Source organism: Psammomys obesus, unplaced genomic scaffold (assembly GCF_907164565.1).
Source record: "Psammomys obesus unplaced genomic scaffold, mPsaObe1.curated_primary_1811, whole genome shotgun sequence".
NCBI classification, from domain to species: Eukaryota; Metazoa; Chordata; class Mammalia; order Rodentia; family Muridae; genus Psammomys; species Psammomys obesus.
The window spans coordinates 15,755,692-15,770,687 of NW_026596131.1; the positions used below are offsets into that span (position 1 = coordinate 15,755,692).

General features: G+C 49.8%; 1 protein-coding gene across 3 annotated transcripts in view; it reads right to left on the reverse strand.

The window, feature by feature from the left end:
• Nucleotides 1-341: 341 nt before the first annotated feature.
• Csnk1d (casein kinase 1 delta) overlaps nt 342-14,996 on the reverse strand; it is a 30,222-nt gene continuing 15,567 nt past the window's right edge. For 2 of the 3 annotated variants that reach the window (XM_055592096.1, XM_055592098.1), the window contains exons 3-9: nt 12,812-12,960; nt 11,875-12,103; nt 11,339-11,509; nt 10,674-10,822; nt 7,460-7,631; nt 6,480-6,619; nt 342-2,432 (exon numbers count right to left, since the gene is read on the reverse strand). In XM_055592096.1, the coding sequence (XP_055448071.1) occupies nt 2,382-2,432; nt 6,480-6,619; nt 7,460-7,631; nt 10,674-10,822; nt 11,339-11,509; nt 11,875-12,103; nt 12,812-12,960 (1,061 nt within the window). In that variant the 3' untranslated portion in view covers nt 342-2,381. Of the gene's footprint in view, nt 2,433-3,521; nt 3,585-6,479; nt 6,620-7,459; nt 7,632-10,673; nt 10,823-11,338; nt 11,510-11,874; nt 12,104-12,811; nt 12,961-14,996 lie in introns of all 3 variants that reach the window. The other variant, XM_055592097.1, reaches the window with a different exon arrangement.

The window sequence follows — 14,996 nt, forward strand, 5'->3', positions numbered from 1 at the left end:
ACACACACACACACACACACACACACACACACACACACACACACACAGAGCCACATGCACCAGGGTCTGATGGGAGTCCACTGTCTGGCACCCACTCCATGTAGCCTCCCAATACCCACAGGCTGAGAAAGGACAAGCAGGAACGTCACCCTGAAAAGGTTAGTTCTGTTGGGTTTGTAACACCTACACTCAGAAGGCCGAGGCAAAAGGATTTCTCAGAGTTCCAGGCCAGCCTAGGCCAGAGAGACTGTCTTAAACTCAAACACCCCACCCACACCAAGTGAGCTTGGTGGCTCACACACTGCTCAAAGAAAGACCACACAAAGGGGAGGGGAAAAAGGTAGAAGTCATTATGAATTTATTATTTACACAATTGTTAAAGTACACAAATACAGTGGTAGTACAAACGCACAGCTCAGAGACTGGTCACCAAGACACAGGTTGATACACACATTCTAACTACGCTTCCTGCGAGTGATGATGGGATTAAATACTGGGCAAGAACTGTCAGAGCCACACCCTGGAGGACTTCCAATGGGTCTAATCTCAGCACACCCCAACAGGGCCAGGCCGAACCTAGATCAGTCTCAAGGCCACCCCGATACCCCTCCAGCACCACAGGTATCTACAAGAACACTTGCCAGGAAGGCCTGCCGCTGGAGAGGGGAGGCCCAACTCTGATAAAGGGTTTGCAACAAAAATCTCAAACTTGCCCGACCCTCCCTACCTCCCTCTACACTCCCAGACACACAGTCCCACCCAGTCAAGTCTCTGCACCCGAAAATGCTTGCAGAGCAACCAGCTCAGGATTCAGAAAGAAGCACCCACAGACTCAAATGGCTGGCAGGCACAACTAACAGCCACATTCTGGGATGCTATCACACATCAGCAGCGTGCCCCCTAACCCCGGGCCAGTGCTGTGCCAGGGAACTCTGGGAAGAAGGGAGAAGCCATGGTGGCACCATCAGAGCCCAAACCTCCACAGGGAGCCAGGTACCCAGCATAACTCTCCATAGGCCGACAGGAAAAAAAAGAGATGGGCCCACACACGTGTACGGCACCCCATCTCAGATGGGAGCTCAGGTCCTGCCGCCTCTTCAGATCCGGTGCACAGGGTGGGGAAGAACATGCTGGCATCCTAATGGCCAGCGGCAGGGCTGCCCAGCCCGCAGATGTGTCCAGCTGAGGATCACGACGCATGTGCACCACACCTTTCAGGAGGTGAAGGTTCTAGATTCAGGTAGGCAGTCACCTACTTCTTGGCACTTCAGGGTTGGTTCCCTTTGGCCACTGGTCCCTCTGGGCAAACCATGGTGTTTAGACAGCCTGCTCCCTGGCTGAGGAGAGAGGCGATGACAAACCTAGTGGCACCTGCATGGGAGCATTCAGTCTGTTCAGCAACTTCGCAAGTTCAAAGGCATAGAGGCAACCAATACTACCAAACCACAACCTCCCTAGACACCAGAAACAGCTCAGCTTTGAATCTGGGATCTCTCCAACAGCCTACAGGGCTCAAGGCCCTCCACAGGGGGGTTCTTCAGAGTTCTGACTTCCTCCTTCAGGAAGGAGGCCGGGCCACAGTGCTTTGCTGAGGATACACCTGCCACACCCTCGATCCATGGCCACTGTGCTCCACCTGCTCTGATGATCGCAGGCAGATCAGTTTACAGCGGGAGAGGGGAAGCAAGATGCCCAAGTCAGGCTGATGGAGCCCACAAGACACACACGCACACAAACTGATGAGAATTTCCTTTCCAAAGAGGACAAATAGCACAACACGAGAAAACAAAACAAACAAAACACACATCCTTGACACTCACATGTGCCCCTCTTGCCTGCCATTTTACACAGAAGCTCCAAGCCAGCGTGTCTTAGGATTCTTTAAGGTCAACATCTTTGTTTAAGACCGCAAAAACAGACAAGAAAGAAACAATAAAAAGACAGATTTCTTTACACAGATTTAAGCCAGTAATTTTTAGCAAAATGATACAAAACTGTCTTAACCAAGTAGAAGAGACTGGTAGCTGCGGTGGGGTCGTCAGGGAGCGCAGGTCCGCCACCACTGGTGGGAGCTGAGAGGCTCTTCACAGGGAGTTGGGTTCTCTCTGCAATGGTCTCCCAGCCTCTGCTCTTCGTCCCAGCCCCATGATAACTGAGCTCACATGGGGCCACGGTGGCAGCCCCTGGCGATGGCAGCTCCTGGAGCCTGTCCATTTAGTTTGTGTTTTGATTCCCCATGAGCATCGCTGGGTGAGTGGCCTGGAGAGCTCCCGGCGTTAACATTTCGGGTTTAGACCGGGGGGCGTGTCACTAGTAAAGCCATTGGTAACAGAGGAGATCAGCCATGCATTGTCTGCCCTTCACAGCAAAAAGGAGAGTTCTCATCGGTGCACGACAGACTGAAGACCACTGGAAGCCACCCGACCGGGAATCTGTCGGAGCCAAAGCACAGGACAAGGTCAGCATGAGGCCAAAGGAATAGGCCAGCCAGGCGTGTGGGCGCACATGACTCAACAGAGCCCGGGAGGGAAGGGATACACTGCCGCCTGGCTTCAATCTAAACACCTTCGCCCCTGGCTGCACAGAAAGGCCTCTGTAGCCAGGAAAGGCACTGAGCAGAACACAGGACAGGAAGATGGGGAAGAAGAAGCATGCAAGCAAGGGAACTGCAGAGCTGTGCTCCTGTAGATCCGACAGGAGCAGTGACACTTGCTCCCAGCCTCCCTTCCTAGAAAGAACTTGGGAGCTCTGAAACAGGCGTATCCCTTAGGGAAGACAGAAAAATTCTTATCAACACATTTCCAGAGTGCACATTACATGTTAAACAGAGCAGATCTCTCAGCAGCACAAACCCCACCAAAGCTCAAGCCCCTGATGGAAGGAACCACCAAGGACCATGTGGCCAACAAGAAAGGAGCTCAGCGTGGACACCCAGCCATGCACTGACGGCAGGGGAGCAGGTGGCCGTGGCTGGGTTAATATAGACAACAGCTGCGTGGACAAGATGGCTGCGCAGGTACCAAGTTTGGAAAGGGACACAAAATGAGGACAGAGATAAATGAAAGAGGAAGAGGGATGACTGAGAAAGCCAGGACGGGCAGAGACCACCGGGAGTCTGCGCGTAGAAACAGCTCAAGAAGGCCCAACACCAAGCATGGCACCACTCAGCTGAGTGCAACAGAACATGGGCTGTCAGCAAACCTGCCCAGAGCCAGGGCTGAGGGCAGTTCCAGCGTACCGAATGCAATCACAGGGAGGCCGGAGGACAAAGGCACAGCAGGATGGTTCCCTAAAGTCACTTGGTCCAGAGAGTCTAAGGATGCCACTAATCCCCCAAACTGGGCAGCTCAACACAGCTACTCCATATCCCCACACAGAAAAAAACAAGCAGAAGCCTCACTCTACCTCCAGCATTTGGCATGCAAGCCCAGCCCACCAGCGAGCCCAGATGACGGGTGGGGAGTTGCTCCCACCTTGCCTGGCGCCTGCTACTTGCAGAGCCCCACCATAAGCACACTCACCCAGTGCTGCCTTCCGATGGAGATGAGCAGCTACTTGCCGTGGTGTTCGAAAGGAATGCTATTCTGAGGTAGGGAAAAGACAGCTGTTGTTAAGTGTCCTGCTGGCCACACCAGCACATGAGACCCTGGCTCGCTGGCTGCTTGTACCGAGCCTGAGTCCTGAGGTGCCCCTTGCCTTGGCCAGGTCAAGACAGACAGACACTCTGGGGACTCCAGCTAACGGCAAGTCTCTTCACACAGAGCACAAACTCATCTGCTCCTCATGACCCTTGATAAAGTGACCACTGCTATTCCAGCAGAGCCCTCCGAACTTCCTGCTTTAGAGAAGCTGAAATCCAGTGGACGGCGGGACCGAGGAAGCCCTACAGATGGGTTTTACAGCACTACGCAGCAGGTGGAAGGGAAAGCATCTCCCAGGGTACGCTCACAGACATATTCCCTCTGATGGCAGCACCAGGCTGATCTCATGATCTTATTTTGGGGGAGGTGTGGACTAGGTAATAACTGGCTTATTTTGAATTGTGCCAGACAAGAGACCTTTCTTTTCAACAAAGGAAAAACAAACAACACAGATTCACTGTCAGATGCCCTGCAAAGCCTATGTTCTTTTGGCTAATGAGAGCAAACTCACAGATATCAGAAAAAATGGGAGCGTGGCCTCCCCAGATGACCTGAAGGAAAGATGCTAAGGAAGCAGCAGATGCTTGCAGGCATCTGAGGGTGGGGTTCTGACGAAAAGAAGGGGTTATCCCAGGACCTATTCCATGCTTGATCATCATCAGGTGGACAAGGGCAGAGGATGCTTGTTGAGACTGGCTTTAACTGGGTGTGAAGACTTGTGGGTATCACACTGTCCCTCATAGGATGCACCAGCTATAGAAAACTGGCAGGGGTTAAAGGAGTACATGCTGTTGCAGCAACAGCTTCTGTGCATGGCACTCTCTAGCTCACTGTGCTAAGTAGACGCCATCACTCCTACCAAAACCTCAACTCTCTAGGGAGAAGTTAATACTGGCCTTCGAAGCCTGGAGTAAACCCCAATTACCCTTTCATTTCCAAACCTCCAGAGTAGAGGCTTGGCTGAGGGCCTACAGAGAGTGGACAGAGGGATGGATTATTTGAAGAGAACACATCATACACAGTACAAGCACACTGAGGCTGGTGGTACTGTGCAATGAAAGGGATACTCTTAAGGGTATCTGCCTTTTAGCGCCAGCAAAACTGCCCCCCCCCCCCACAAAGTGCAGCTGTGAAGACAAATGAGCATTGTGGAGACAACCAGGACACAATGTTCTAAGAGAATATCTCCAAGGCAGTCAAAGGAAAATTAAGGAACTCCAGGAAGAGTGCTTCCAACCATCATCAAGCCTGTTAATATTCTTCATAGGGAAACATGAGGCAGAGAGAGAGAGAGACAAGACTGACCAAATGAGCAAGCAACCAGAGACTGATTTTGAGGCCCAAGTTAACCATGTAAACGAAAGTGTGCTTCTGTCACTATTAGGACCAAGGCAGCAAAGTCTTGGCAGGAAGACGCCTGTATTCTTGGGCTCCATAGAACCTTCTGATTCTCACATTTGCCTCATGGATCCCAAACTACCAGATGTTTCACTTTCACACTGAACTAAAACAAATGCAAAAGCTTGCCCTAGCCATCCTTTCCTCAGTCTCTTCCCAGATGCTGACACGAAAATGTCCAAACCCAGCCAGGGTCCCTCTGCACCAGGCTGTAGACGAACAGGCAGAGCTGGACCACTTCCTAAGGTGAACACAACGGTTTGTGTGAAGGGAAAAAAACAAAAAACAAACAAAAAAAAACCTGCTAAGTCTTCCATAGGGAGCTGAGCTTAGACCATACACAGCAAGGGACTCAACCTCCTGATGATGTCAAAACTCCTCAAGCCCACAATTTAAGTAATCTCTTGTTAAGCTCCCTACACATTCTCTCCTCAGGAGAGAATGATCATACAGAACCGTCCTGCCTGGCACATCAGAAATGCACAGGAACACATCTCTGCAGCCATGACTTCAGACCAGTCCTCGGTGGGGCCTGAGCCCAGAAGCCCCAGGGATCTTGCACTGACTCAACACATGCTCAGTCCTTCCGCACTCCAACACAGGTCAGAGCGAGCCAGAGATGCTGTCATACAACAAGCTTCAAACGTGAAGGGCAGTGGGCAGGTGAGAACTCCCTCCAACTCATCCTTGACCTCAACCCCCAAAGTGGGAGACTCTAAAATTTACTTCAGAAAAAGAACCCTAATGTAGTCTGTTGAATGCGAAACAGTAGCGAAAGCACAGAGAAGAGGAGACTCAGATGTAGATGAGGGAGCAGCTACGAGGAAGAGCCTGGAAACTAGTGCAAACTACCCTTCTTTCCTGGAGTACCTCCTTCATTAGAGACAGACAGGGCGACGAAGATGATATCTTAAAGCCTGGCACCTCCAGGGATCCTTCTTCTGCAGCCACTGCCTTCACTGGTGTTTTGCTAAGGAGAAACGGTCTAGCAAATACAAGCGGAATTACGTAAGCCGGGTGTGCCTAAGCAGAGCTCTCCCCAACCAAAGGCGTGAGGAAGCAGGCGTGTGATGCCTTGCCTGACGGGGAAGGCGGCGGGGCAGGAAAGGGATGTATGTCCCTTTGAAATCCAACAGCAGAAGAGAAAGTTTCACACACAGTTCACAGTCCGTTACAGACCTAGACAGGAAACAAACCCTTTAGAAATCAAGCCAGTCACAGCTCCAACAGGGTAAACAGCCTCAAAATGAAGGAAAAAAGTAAGGTGGGATGGAAGGAAATACACTCTTCAGAGTAACCCCACTCCTGACTATGAACCTGTAAGGTCGGTCCGTAAGGAAAGGTGAGGGAGAGAACCAGTGTCAGCACACAGTGACAAGGACACGCATCCCCACGCCTGGGTCTGGCCCAGCTAGGCCTCAGTGAGTCCTCCATGCATACCTGTGAGGTGGACATGCGAGAGGTATCTTGTCGGCCCGTGAGGTCAGACGAGGACACGTTGACAGGCGCCCCACGGTGCAGCCGCATACTCACTTTCCTTTCTCGTTCCATGCCAGAGACGGGCCGAGGAGAGGTGTTGGCTGGAGAGAGGGTGAGACAGACCTTGACTAGTAACTACCCTTGGCTCTTTTAACATTTCACTAGCGCTAAGTGGGTCTCACAGAGGACCAATTTGATTCCCAGCACCCACACAGTGGCTCACACCATCTAACTCCAGTTCCAGGAGATCTGACGCCTTCTTTTGCTGTTCACGGGCACTAGGTCCACGTGTAGTGCCCGTACAACGAGACAAACACCCACAGACATACAGAGCCCTGCAGGCACAGCAGAGGCTAGGGCCCTAGCCAACAACACGGGCTCTGGTCCTGAACCTGTTGACTGGCTCAGGGCAACACACACCAACTCAAGAGCTCAGCATCCCTAAGAACCCCGCTGGCAGCAGGGACACAGTCTGAAGCCCCACATTTGGCAATACACCCGTCAGCCCCAAGTATTCAAAGGGTTATGAGAAAATCCACATAAGGAGAGCTAAACTCTTCTGGGAGATGGTGTGCTTCCCCTGCGCTAGGAAATGTCCAAGTTGTCGGGAAGGGCAGCTAGGTAGGGCTTTCAACCACTGTGCAATCTCTCCAGCCCCATGAGAATAACACTTTATATGGGAAACGGGCAATATTCGCAACATTTCTACTTTCTCTCTTTCTTTTCTCTGAAGATCTCACTATGTAGACAAGTCTGGCCTTAAACTCCCAAATTCTGGGGTTAGAGACGTCTGTCACCATGCCATTTCTAAAGGCTACATCACGAGCTGTTCCTGAGTCCTACCTACTCTTCAGAGTGAGGACTGACTGGCTGGCTCGGAATCCTCACGAGACCCCATGTTGGGAGATTAGTTAGCAAGTCATGCTAGGAGGTGTGCTCACCCGTGTGTGAGGTAGGGGTAAGGGGCGTTGGAGGAGCCACTTCCTGGGTTCCCCGCAGGCGGCCGGAAGCTGTAGAAGGGAGGCCACGCGTGGCTGGATTCCGGGAGTGTCTTAATCGTTCCTCTCGGTCCCGGCGTTCCCGCTCAGCATCATCTGCAGCTCGGCTGGCACCCTAGGAAGGAAGATTAAAGTAAACAGAAGGAAAGTGGTTTGGCTTTTTTTTTTTTTTTTTTTTAAGGCAAGCTCCTTTACAGCTTTTGGCTGGCCCCTGGCATTTTGAGAAAATACCAAAGGACACTTGGGATAAGACTGTCCTTTGAAATCACTCACACCAACAGTGAAATCAGAAAGAACATTTTCCCACAAAGATGATGCTTGTGTAACACCCACGAAGGCCACAGTCCTCTTTATCCCGCCAAATGGAAGTCACCAAAATTCCTACCCATCAATGTTGGCATGCTAATTAATGTACTGGGGAAGGAAAAGAACTGTCTGAGTCAGGGAGGTGGTGCTCAATGTGAGGCTCGAACCCATGACCCTTGAGATTAAGAGTCTCATGCTGTACCAACTGACCTAGCCAGGCATGGAATAAGAAGTGGGTGCCAGGCTGAGACTAAGACTGAAGGGTAACAACTAATTAGCTACATGGTAGAATTTAGATTAGTATGCCCAGGATAATTTAAGTTATGAGCTAGTTAGGAACAAGCCTAGCTGAAGACCAAAGCTAAAGTCCTTGAAAGCTGCTATTGCAAACTGTTCAGAATAATTAAGACATATGTAACGAGAGTTTCTTTGAGGTGCCACCGCCCAAACGACGGCATGGAAACTTACTTTTATTTATACAGTACACAAAAACATCATCCCTACAGGGAGGAGCGCAAGGCAGAGGCCTAAGCCAAGTCAGAAAGGTCTAAGCCGAGTCCAGACACTGACAACGCTGTAGCAGGGTAAGGCCAGCCTGTCTATGGAAAGGCCAACAGCAAGGTTCTGCTGGCCCAGAGACCAGAGTCAGAGTAGCATTCCAGTCCCTGTCAGGAGGGTCTGCAAGCAAAAGCCTCATTACCCTGACAGAAGGACTAGGCCTCTCCCGAGTCAGTTTACCCCACAGGGCAGGCTCCTTCCAGTCCCGGCTACCTACACACATGCACACCGGGCCCAAACAGGTAGCTGAGCTCACAGTGGCCCCACTCTTGAGACACAGTGCACGTAGCTGCCAAGGGGCAGCAGCACCCTGCAGATGAAGTCTGCTACTGCTTCAACAGATGCATTACTTCCACAAAGCCAGTATCTGCTTCAAATGACAAAAGTTTCTTGATTGATACAGCGGCTTGCTTTGCAGCCCAAGGCTGGCCTAAAGTTAAGAACCAGTCTCCTAAGTGCTGGAATTAATTGCAAAGGTGCATAAGCATGCCTGGCTTGCAAGAATAAATTTCTCTTTCTATTTTGGTTTTGTTTATCTGTTTACTTTTTATCAAGTCTCACTCTGTAGCCCTGGCTGGCTTGGAACTCACTGTAGAGACGAGACTGGTATCAAACACACAGAGTTTGCCTGCTTTTGCCCTTTAAATAATGAAATTAAAAGCATGTGCCACCATTGCCTAGCTTCCAAAAATGAATTATCTTTTCTCCCCCCCCCCCCCCAAATAGGGTTTCTCTGTGTAGTCCTGGCTGTCCTGGACTCACTTTATAGACCAGGCTGGCCTTGAACTCACAGAGATCCACCTGCCTCTGCCTCCCTAAGCACAGGTATTACAGGCATGTGTCACTGTGCCTGGCTTACAAGAATGAATTTTCAATGAAAACAGACATGAAAGTTTCACAAAGCCTTGAATTTTAGCAGCAATGTCTGAATGGTTACAGAATTAAATTCAGACTAAATACCAGGCCCTTCACCCCAGAGGCTCCCTGGCTGTACTAGACTTGCTTTGTAGACCAGGCTGGCCTTGAACTCAGAGATCCATCCCAAGTGCTGGGATGAAAGGTATGCGCCACCCCTCCCAGCGGCTCTTCTGAGGCCTCTGGGGTGTTCCCTGGATTGGAGATTGGGGTACTAGATGATAAGGAGGGGCAGAGCTAAAGGAGACCACCAGGCTTCCTACCAGCCCAGGCTATCGTGCCATCCCACCACAGGTAGCTGAATCCACAAAGCTCTTCAAACCGGCGATAGTAATTGTAACAGAATACCCTAAGGCAGGCAAGGGATGGCAGTGCCTGCAGCACTTGAAGCCACAGCAGGAAGATGGCTTGAGCCTAGGAGTTCAGACTAGCCAAGGCAACAACAAACTCAACAGACAATAAACCTCCCAGAGCTGGAGCTGCTCTTGCAGAGGACCTGGGCTTTGTTTCTGGCACACAGCACCTACAGAGGCCCAGAAAAGCTTCCAAGTCCAGTTTCAGGAGACTGACGACCTTCTCTGGCCCTGAGAGGACCAGCTGCCCACAAGGTGTGCATACGCATATACATGCAAGCACAAGCACACACACACTCCCCCTAAACAACTCTCACCGGGCGCTGGGGGCGCAGGCCTGTAATCCCAGCACTTGGGAGGCAGAGGCAGGCAGATCTTTATAAGTTCGAGGCCGGCCTGGTCTACAAAGTAAGTTCCAGGACAGCCATGACAAAGAACCCCTGTCACAAAAAAACAAAAGAAAATTCTCTCAGAAGAAGCTTTACTCTCTAAAATGAAGGAAAGAGAGAAAGGAGGGAAATAAAAAGGACAGAGAGCAAAGCAGGCCTTTCAACTAAAGAGGGAAAATCCACAAGTTGACCCCAGGCGGACCTCCACAGCTTAGTGGGCTCATTATGTACAGCCACCAAGGCCAGAGGTTTGTATTCTTTAACGTGTTTTGTCTGCATAGAAGTATGAATGCATAACATGCATGCAGTACCCATCACGGCCAGAAGAGGGCATAAAGGGGGAACTGGAGCCCCTCATGGTCCTAAAAACAGAACCCAGGTCCTTTTGCAAAAGAGGTGAGTAGTTTTTGCCCTACTTAACATCTTCCTTCTCAGTACTGTTAACATGCAGGCAAAGTGGTCTCTAGGCCCAACTTTTATCAGGTGCACTTGGCTTTCACAATTCCACCAATGTGCCTTGTGACCCTGAGCCTTCCACAGACAGCACAGCTTTATACACAAACCCAACCCAGCCACCAGCACCAGCCTCCTGAGGGTCAGGCTGCTGTCATCCCATGCTCTAGCAATACCACTTACAAATTTGAGCATGTTCCAGTCGAACACATAGTCGTAGGAGAAGCCCTGGCGATGGAACAGATTTCTGAAGAGCTGTCTCAGGTAGGAGTAGTCAGGTTTGTCATCAAAACGTAAGGAACGGCAGAAATTCAGGTATGTGGCAAATTCAGCTAAAAAATGAGAAACTCAAAGCTAGCTTGCAACTACCAATTGTGGCCCAGACCATATCCATTTACCAGTCCACCTCCCACAGTGACATATACCAAAGACAAAATTTGAAAAGTGGTCATATTTACAAACTCAGGCCTTGGGAGACCGCTTGAACACAACATCTAACTACAGGTATAACTAACTACAATGGTAGAGCGCTTGTGTAGCTCTCAACACATGTGAGGCCTTGGGTTCCATATCCATTATCCTCTACATCCCCCAAAGGTCAACACTAAAGAGCAAAATTTAGTTAAGAGCATTTTTATCCCAGAAGCAATTTCACTAAACAAGGAAAGTCCCTAGGAAATGGCTCTGGGCAGTGAAGAGAGATAAAGGTGGTCAGTTTCACTCTTTGTACAAGGCGAGCAAGTCTGACAGCACAGCAGAGGCTCTCCATGGAAGTGTCTAGTTAGCGTCAGGGCAGGGAGCTGCTGGCACGGCCCAGCAGATCTGCAGCAAGAACGTGAGGGACTCACAAGGATAGCCCTTGCACAGCACTTCAATGGGAGTGGACATCTTCTTCTCACTGATCCTCTCATACTTCTGCCTCTTGGTGGCGGCCTTCAGCCCCTGCCAGGGGAGAGAGCCCAGGTTGAAGTACATCAGCACGTACCCCAGAGACTCCAAGTCATCCCTTCGAGATTGTTCTGGAAAGAAAAGGGAACTATGTCAAGGATGGCGTGTGTGTGTGTTTAAAAGCAAAACCTGGCAAACAACATAACAACAAACGGAAATAAACTTCAAAGAAAACAGACCCCTCCCAACACCAACATCTTGGAGAACTGCTGGAGAAGCCAGCTCCTCCCTACCCCACCGCACCTGGCAACACAAAGACTCTGGCAGTCGCTCAGCTCTACCTGTCTGCTACAAAGGTTGGTCGACAGCCTCCACACCTCTCCTCACCAGGCTCATGACCCTGGACTGCTACATAAGTTGGCTGTTCCTAAGCTAAGGGATTGGCACACTAAAGGTGCCCCTAAGTCAAGCGATCCATCTCCATGTCAGGGCTTACCAATGCCAAGGTGCGTGTTGATGGAGGCATAGCGTGCCGTCCCTGTGAGGTTCTTGTTCTCTCGGTAGGGGATATGCTGGTGGGTGCGGGCATCCCGATACTTCTTGGCCAGCCCGAAGTCAATGATGTAAACCAGGTTGCCTTTCTTTCCCAGCCCCATAAGGAAGTTATCTGGCTTCACATCTCGGTGGATAAAATTCTTCGAATGAATGTACTCAATACGACTTATCTACAAACAGAGAAACAAAGGTATGACTGAATCCCACAGTGGTGCACGCTGGAATGGAGGCTGCTTGGCAGCGAGGCTCACATTGCACATTCTCTGCTTTCTGAAGAGCACAATGATTTCAGTTAGGGGGGGTCTTCTCTCAAGGTATCTTTAGCCCTCTGTCCCCCCAAGAGGGCTAGACATTTTCTTCTCTCCCTGGTTCCCTCGGGAGTAGAGAAGGCTGCAGGCCGAGGGACAACTTACTAGTAGCTAACGATCTGCATCAGCTGAACTCTGCATGAGCCACAAACAGGAATTTTCACGGAAACCAACCAAGAGCTACTATAGTCAAATGTGGGCTCCCAGAAAGAACTGAGAAGTACATTGAATATGGACGCTCTTAGATTGGTCTCCAAGTCAATCATTTTGAGGCCAAAGTTAAACAAATCTCCCTTTCTCTCTATACACAAATGGGTGTAATAATGGAAAAATGGCAACCCACCAATTTGTTTAGTTCTTTTGAGATAGGGTCTCACTATGTAGACCCTGCTGGCCTGGAACTTGCTGTATAGACTACACTGGCTACAAACCCACAAACCCTACCTCCTGAGTGCTGGCATTAAAAGCCTCCATGGCCAACATAACCCAATAATTTACTCTATCAAGGCAGCAAGTACATGCTAAGTGCTTACTGCACTGCCTGAGCACTTCAGGAAAAGGAGTGCTTACCATTTGGTCAGCAAGCAACAGAACAGTTTTGAGACTAAACTTCCTTGAACAGAAGTTGAAGAGGTCTTCCAAGCTGGGTCCCAGTAGCTCCATCACCATGACATTGTAGTCCCCCTCAGCCCCACACCATCTGATGGTTGGGATGCCCACTGGAAGAGAAACCAAACAGAGCACTTCAGCCTGCACCACTGCACCAGATCACCTCTATCCAACATAACACAGGTGTGGGTGTGGGTGTGGGTGTCAAGGAGTTCAGAGATCCTGGCAATGTTCTCAAGTATGCCCACTTGTGCTTAAGCCACATACAACAACAATACATGACACAGTGCAAACTCTGACAGCAGTCAAGCAAGCGCGGCTTGACTTGTGAGACAGACAGTTCATTCTGTAACACCAGCATCCATAGAAAGAAGAAACGTGTGAGGTAAGATAGGTCCAGAGAAGATGGCTGGAAGCCACAGCTGCACCAGGGAGACTGGAATCTAACGCTGAGAAACAGAGGAGAAAGACCGCTACCATGGCCTGCAGAAGAGAGAAAAGTGTTTCCTTTGTTTCTCTGACACTGAGTGCATAAAAGCAAACAAAATGAAAACTTCTTGGAGATTCATACAAACTGTAAACACACTAGCTGACAGAAGAGAGAGCACAGAGACCAGGGCAGATCCAACAGAAAGAGGCAGCTGAGTGTGGGGTCACAAGTCTCACGCCTTGGACAACACATCACGACACCATCTAAAAGAAAACAGCAGCAACTACAAAGCCCAACAGCACAGAGCTCCAAACGAGGGAAGGAATCTAAGGATGTCCTCAAGACGTCAGCTCTGAAAACAAGAATCAACGCTAAGCAGACTACTTTTTAGAAATGGGTCAAAGCGCAAATGTTCTGACAACAGTCACAAAAAGACGCCAGAAAAAGCCCAGTGCATTTGCTCATCAACGCTAAGTGCCAAGAATGCACAAAGCCGCTCTGCTCAGGTCAGAGAGCAAGCACTGCACAGAGGCCTTCCAGGATGCCCGGCTCTCCTCGACCACAGCACGTGCTCTGGTGAGCTCCACGCGCTGCCCTGGCTCTTATCGTGACACTCCACTTTAGGCCCTGTCAGGAGCCCAAGGCCTCTTTTTCCGTCCATGTGAGGCACTTCACTGTGAGTTTAGATGTCTGCAGAGTGGTCCTACCATTTGAAAAATAAAAAAATAGTTTTATTATCTCCACGTATTTTACATGTTATTTGAGAACTGATATTACAAGTATCTCTGTATAAAGTAACTGGGAAACTAACTGGAGACCCAGCGGACCCTCTAGCAGCAGCTTCTAAATCCCATCCACCTGCACCCCTGTGCTCTCCCTGCACTACATCCGTGCACTCGGATGCCCTCATGTGGGCTATGTACAGTTTCTATCAACCAGTACTCCACAACCTCTCCCAGCCTACCCGTCCTGTGGTGGTGTGAAGGAAACTGGCCCCACAGGCTCACAGCAAGTGACACTAGTAGGAGGTGTGGCTTTGTTGACAGATGATCAAGCCAGGCACAGTCTGCCTCTCCTCCCGCTCTAATACCAGATGCACAACTCTCTGCTACCTCTCCAGCACCGTGTCTGTCTGGGTGCAGCCATGATTACAATGGACTGAACCTCTGAACTGTAAGCTAGCCCAATTAAATGCTTTCTTTTCTAAGAATTGCCATGGTCACAGTGTCTCTTCACAGCAATAGAAACCCTAAATAAGACAAACGGTTTAGGTTTGCTTTCTTATTATAAATAGCACTGAAAGTATGTTCTTACTTAATAAGTCCATGGAATTCCCTTTTATCTCTAAATATATACCTAGAAACACATTCGCTGTGGTGCTAAGGTACAAATTATTCAACTATACAGACCCATGATGAGATAACATCAAAAGCTTTCTAAACGGGTAGGCCAACTGGCACGGCGGCAGCAATGAGCAAGGCCCTGGTCCCGGACACGCTGCGACTGCTCAGCACTGTTGATTCCCTACTTGTAGCTCGTGTGTGAAGTCAAATCTCTGACCATATACTGTGCCTTTTAGGAACATAACAACCACATCTGCTTCTTTTCTGAAATGCTGAAGCATTTCTTGACAATTTTCTCTATCAGGGTAGTTTCCTATTTATTGCAGGTTTAACAAATAGGACTTTCTGGTTTTATGTGAGGCAAGTTATCTTC